Source organism: Triticum aestivum, chromosome 1A (genome assembly GCF_018294505.1).
Source record: "Triticum aestivum cultivar Chinese Spring chromosome 1A, IWGSC CS RefSeq v2.1, whole genome shotgun sequence".
Lineage (NCBI taxonomy): Eukaryota > Viridiplantae > Streptophyta > Magnoliopsida > Poales > Poaceae > Triticum > Triticum aestivum.
Genome location: NC_057794.1, coordinates 73,934,336 through 73,940,994, shown reverse-complemented (window position 1 = coordinate 73,940,994; position 6,659 = coordinate 73,934,336). Strand labels below are relative to the sequence as shown.

Here is a 6,659-nt window from a genome sequence, read left to right as displayed (position 1 = left end):
CTGCTCGCCGACATGCTGCAAGGGCAGGCGACCCCGTTGGGTGCGCAGGTGATTCCAGGGTGTTGCAAGGGGTTGATGCAAAGCCGTCCACCAATGGTGAGCTCAACATGAGGGTGGCTATATGACGGCAGCATACCTCTTGCATGCTACGACGACGACTGTCCATGCCGCGAGAGGGGCGCTGACTCTTGCTAGGAGGCCAACGGTGGTGCGAGGGCGTCCATGCATGTTGTGAGGCAAGCGGCGAGGGGCACCGAAGCTTGCTACGAGAGAGGTCGATAAGTTTCTCGAGCGGCGTCGCAGTTGCCGTGATGAGGAGTTATGTCACACGACGGAGCTAGAAGGGAGTAGGGGAGAAGGAACAAGATCAAACAGTTTAGGTGTGTCGCATCGAACGATGATATAGGCGGCTGATTAGTTCTCGCGCTACAGCCGACTCGCGCCTAGCGTTGACCTATTTGGGAACGGGTCCAACTCATGACATTTCACTGCATACAACCAGACACACCCTTATCTGTGGGTACTAAATTTAACCCAAACCCGTTCCCCAATGGGTAATTACCCGTCGGATAGAGTAACGGGTACCCGTAAACCGTTCCATCTTGTGTCGACGCATCGACTCGGGCGCACTGGCAGGCAGCTGTGGCGGAAACAACTCCATTTCCCAACCAACCAACCAACAGCCGCCAAAGGCCGATCCATGGCGTCGGCGTCGCCGTCGCGGCTGCTGCCGCCCTTTCCCCCTCCAGCTGCCCCAACATCCCGCCACACAACTCTCCGCGCCGTCCCTCGCAGCTGCAGCCTCGCCATCCCGAGCCTCCGGTGCCGCGCCTCCGCTCCAGCGGCCGTTGACGCTGGCGCGCCGCTGCTGCTAGAGGACCGCGCCGGCGCGGTGTCCATCCGAGAGTTTGTCACGCTCGATGAGCTCCACGCCGCCGTGCGCCTCCGCGTTCGCACCTTCTACGAGTACGCCCGCGACACTGTCGGCGCCGAGGTGATCCATCTCTTTCCTGCTTGTTTGCTATGTGAGCTCTCTTAGCTTTCAGAAAAATATACTGTACTACTAATTAATAGCCGAGGAGGCAACCTAAGATCTGGGTTTTCGCTTGGAAACGAAAATGTGGCAAGATTCGGTGAACGATAGTGTGCCGAATCGACCTCTTTCTGCAAACGCGCAAAATTAATCCGGGCCTCGTAGATGACTATACTTCGGAAGTTGATGTAGATGGATCGGTTTGTGATTATAATGGACAGTTTGAATTTTGCTACTGTACTGTTTGTTTTTCCTTTCAGTTCTGTATATAAAGGCTACTACTAGTATAACCGATCGGGAACATCCTTTGCATAGAAAAAAAAATGTTGCAGGTTGTGAGAGAGAATTTAGGAGTAACAAGGTATCAATAGTTTCAGTGAAAATCTTTTAAAATAGGCGATGAATGGAATAAGGTTGTGAAAGCTAATTCATTCAGATATTTCCATGTTTTTTTTGACGAAAAGCTGTCAGCGCAGCATTTCATTGAATATATATATAGAGAGAGGAAATTTGGTACAGAGCATACACCTAAATCCCCAGCAAGGGATAAAAGATGATCATCCCATTTTAACACCCATACATACACCATCTAATGATCCTAGTCAGGTTCCCTAGGTCTGTTCATCAACTGAGCAATCTTTGTTCTCTTCGCCAATGTCCACAGCTCCAGTTCCTCGATGATGCGTTGCTGAACCTGTGTCACAGAGGATGTGACGTTGTTGAAGATTTCCTCCGCAGGCAAAAATGTGGTGTTGACTGTCTTTATTCTTATAGTTCATGCTACTTTAGGTTTGTTGAATTCACTGCTTTCTGGCCAAGTAAATTCCAAAATTAGCATAGACAACTTACCTAGTTGCAAAATGGCGCAACCTTGTTCAAGAAAAGCTTTCCTTCTATCTTTATAATATATGTGTTTTCCTTCTATACTTTCCACTTCCTTTTTCATTCCTCTGAATGCTTCAGTGAACCATAATATTGATGCATTAATAATTTAACTTTACTTATTGTCAAGTTCTATTAGGATCACAGGAAAGGTCTGGCAGAGAGGGAATATGAAGCATTACAAAATCGGATTTCTGGGAATATGATTAATTTTCGGAGAGTCTCTTGTATAAATGGGACAGTGCCACTGTTGCCATCGTTGATGTCAGCAGAGGAGCTTTGTTCAACATGCAAGGTATAATGATAGTATAGACGCGATGCCCTTGAATAGGCACTTATTTCAGCTCTGTTCTGTTCCAAATTTTCTAGCAAGACCACAGAAATCTGGGTTGCAGAACCCTGACATTCTTCTATGTTCCACTTGGACATAAAAGCTAAATAAGAATGATAATTGCAAAGTGCATTTTTCCTTGGCTCACTTTGATTCATCTTATGATCTCACTTTGTCGTGCAGAAAGCATAAAATGCTAATATGTCCTGTTCTTCTAGATACAACTTCCTTTGCTCATCCAAAAAATAAAATGCACTTAGCCTGTCTTGGTTCCTGTATGATTTTCCGATGTGCATGTGTTCATGTCTATGGTTGATTATATTCATTTCTAGAAAGAATAATCTGTCAATGTTAGAGTTTAACCTCTGAATTCTGACATATGCAGTTTGTTGAAGATGGGGAAGAGAGAATAGTAGTTGGTAGTTTAGACCTGAATCAGTGCCTCTGGCTACCAGATGAACTGACTGGAAAGAGGCCAGGGGTAAGTTTCCAACAGAGTGAGGGTTTACTGGATACAACTGAAATTCTGGAATAGTTGGTTCGATACCATTTGCAGTTCTATTGTCTAAATTTGTATTAAATGATGATTTTTATAAAGCAGTAGTTGCCATGTCAAATATCCTTATCTATTCCTGTATCTATTTAATTATATTGGTACAAACAAGATGCAAAATGCTTATTTTAATTTACTTTAAATCCTTTTGTTTTGCTTTTTCAAAGATATTCTTTTTGTAATATTTGATCTGTATTAATAGGTAACTGAATCAAGCCATACACGGGCATATCTGAGCAATGTATGTGTTGCCAAGGAGCTCCAAAGATGCGGACTGGGCTATGCATTGGTTGACAAGTCTAAGAAGCTTGCTCGTCAATGGGGTGGGTTCATTTCATTTAGTTTCATTAACGTGGTTTTTACGTATCTAGCTGATTTTAGACCTATCCTTTGTTGGTACTTGGTAGTTAGATTACCTGCAACATGACAATATATACTGATAGATTGAGTTTTCGATTGTACGAAAACGTGCTTCTTATATTCAGGTCGAAACATCTATTATCAAACTTGTTCTTTCACCATTATCTGATAACTGTACAACCATATGTTGCTACTCAAGATATATGATCTATTCCGGTTTAGTTGAATCATATGATTGTTGTGCAGCAGCTTTTGCGGACCGACAGAAGTATGGCAATTACTTCACTTCTTAACCCTTTGAAATTATTGCCCCTTAATGCAATTTCTCATGATGGATATGAACACAAATATTTGCAGGCATAACGGATTTGTATGTCCATGTTGCCATCAACAACGAGGCGGCACAAAAGCTGTACATCAAGAGTGGATTTGTGTACGAAAGCGAGGAGCCTGCCCAGCAAGCTAGGCATCTTGGGCGCCCCCGAAGGCTTCTTCTTTGGCTTGATATGAAGAACGAAACCTTGTGATCTTACCTGTAAATGCTTCTTTTTATAGTTATACAGCATTATCTATATATAATTTTGATTTTACTGCCCAATTCAAGTAGTAGTATTTTTTTCCTTGTGGAAAGAAATACAATTCTCAAAATTTAAATTAAGGATTCTCCCCATAATTTTATTTGTTCTGCACATAGTACTCATTATTCAATGTATATCCAGCATTCCCCCGGTGGCAAACAATGGTACATGATAATACAGTGCTATCAAATCTTTGCATTCCTGCCCAAATTTTTTTGTTTGACTTTCACACTGATTCCTAGGGCGCGTTTGGTGGACTGCATGGATTTTGGGCACTTTGCATCTGTGGCAAGACTCAGCCATGCTGAGTGAAAACAGGCAAAAAACCATGTTCTAGGCAGATGCAGAGTGTTGTTGTTTGGTTATGTGCAACACATGTGATCTGGTAACCTCTTGTTGGAGTGGTGAGGTTACCAAAACACACACATGCACACTATAGATAAACAAGCATAACATAAACCCATAAACCAGTCTTAAACACACAGTCACATGTAGTTAAACGACAAACAATTGCGGCAAAGTCTTTAACATACTATGCAAAAGTCTTAAAGGTGCAGGGATAACTTGCTAACAATCCATGAGAAATGCCTCCTCGTGCCTCTTGCACTTAGTCACCACCTCGATGTCGTCGCTGTTGAAGACCATCTTCACGGTTTTGGGAGTCGCCAAATTGAAGGTGCAGAGGTACCCGATCCTAGTCTGATGAGCAATGACGAAGGGGCCCAACCCTTGGTGAGCCCTGCCGTTGATCATTCGAACCATCACCCTCCAGGCGCAGCTGATGTTCATCCTCAGCACGTACGGGTGGTCAAGTGCTTGGTGAACTCAACTGGCATCGACAGACACTCCAACATGGGTGCAAGGATGACCTTGCAAAAGTGGCTTGTGCCACCGCACTCATGGAGATGGCTGTAGTTCTTCGGCCCCTTGGGGGCGCTGCCGAGCTCCACCACCACCTTGCCCTTCTTGTCGGCCACTACCTCCTTGCCCTTGGCCCCCGAAGCACCATTGTCGATCTGCATCGAACATATGAACGTGAGGTGAATGGAGGGACAAAATGTAATCCACATATGAATAGCAACAATGGAGGTATGTAGAAAATCTACTACACTTCATCTTCAACGTTCATTCATGGCACTCACCTACCTACCGCTTGAACCTTCAAAGCCCCTATTTATCTTCCATCGCACTACATCTTCAACCCATCTCTCTCTCTCTCCCACAACTCTCTCTCTCTCTCACCACTACACCGCCACGAATCCTTTCCCCAACAGTCCTAGATGGAGGGCATCATCCTTGGGTGCTCTCTCGCACTACTAGGGAAAATCTTATACACAGAACATTAGCAGTAGCGCGGGCTAAAAACAAACGCATGTGCTAATTAGCAGCAACGCGGTGTTGTAAACGGCGCTAGAGATACAATTATAGCAGTAGCGTGCCCGCGTACAAAAGCGCTACTACTAAAATTCCCACGGCTTAGCCGATAGGCTGCACATAGTAGTAGTGATCTTCGCCGAACCGCGCTACCGCTGTTTGCTTTGTAGCAGCGCGTTTACGCTGAGAGGCGTTACTGCTAAAGTAAATAAAATTAAATGGAAAGCAAATAGAAAAGTAAATGAAAATGAAAGAAATACAAAAAGGTGAAAGGAAAAAATAAAATGTAAAGAAAAATAAATGAAAAAGGGGGGAAAAGAGAATGGTATAGCAGTAGCGCGTATCCAGGAACGCGCTGTAGCTGTGTTAGCAGCAACGCACTTCCTGAAACGCGCTACTGCTATTTCTGACTAAACCGCTTGATTCGTTTTTTCCAACGGCCATTTCCCCCAAATCGCAACTCCTCCGCTGTCGCCGCCGCCGTCGCCCGTCGGCCGCCGAGCGCTCTCCCGTCGCTCTCCCGGCTTAAAGCCGCCCCCGACCCCGGATTCGACGCCGCCCCCGACCCCGACCTCGACGCTGCCCCCGACCCCGACCTCGACGTCGCCCTTCGCCGTGCTCCCGAGCCCCGACCCCGACCTCGACGCCGCCTGCCCCTCCCTCGCCGCAGTCACTGTAAGGCTCTGTCTCTCCTCTCCCCTACCCTCCTCGCTCTCTCTGCTAGGGCAATTTATATATGTGTTGATGCCGTGTTGATGTTCATATGAACCCTAGGTGTTCATATGAACCCTAGGTGTTCATATGAACCCTAGATTTGTTTAGGGTAGTAGGCATTTTTTAGCATTTAGGAAAAATGATTAGCAATTTTTTAGGCAATTAGCTAGGGCAAATTTTTATGAAAATGCCTAAACAGTAATTTCATTTGCATATTGTTGTTATATGATATATGTCATTGATGTTCATTTGCATATTTCATTATTGAAGTGGTTCGATTGTGCCCAAGTGGCTTTGTTGTTTCCAGGAAATGAAGCCGAGTGGCCTATGTTTTGACGGAATGTTGATTCATTTCCATTCAGGCAAATTTCAGGTTCTCGATTTGCCCACTTTTCAGCAAAAGTCATGCCAAAATTTTCCGTGAATTTCGGCATGACTTGTGCTACAAACTAGGACATATCGAGTGCCCGGGATTTGCCGCACCGGGAAGGAGTCAACGTTCCTGCAAAGCATAGGCCTTTTTTTATGTCATTATTCATTTTATTAGGTATAGAATTAATTGACTAGATTTAATCGTAAGAACTAGTTGAGTTAATAGAACTAGTTGAACATGTCACATTTGTTGTTATTTTTTTAGTTAAAGCAATTTTTCGTGCATCGATGTTGACGATGCCTATCCCGCATCCTCGTCGTCGAGTCGGCGGAGGACACCTGCGTCACCAGATGGGCCATGTCCGGGACTGGGCTCCGCAGGGGTGGTACTGGGAGGCGCTACCTACCGGGGGGCGCAGGTTGGTGAGGAGCTAGCCTGTCGTTGACCCGAACCTTCTTTGA

General features: G+C 45.1%; 1 protein-coding gene across 1 annotated transcript; it reads left to right on the top strand.

Annotated features, from left to right (window-relative positions):
* Positions 1-625: 625 nt before the first annotated feature.
* Positions 626-3,947, top strand: LOC123190797 (uncharacterized). The gene is made up of 5 exons (XM_044603523.1): positions 626-994; positions 2,055-2,210; positions 2,632-2,727; positions 3,002-3,122; positions 3,517-3,947. Exons 1-5 carry the CDS (start codon positions 701-703, stop codon positions 3,684-3,686), a joined length of 837 nt encoding a protein of 278 aa, XP_044459458.1. The 5' UTR covers positions 626-700; the 3' UTR covers positions 3,687-3,947.
* Positions 3,948-6,659: the final 2,712 nt, after the last annotated feature.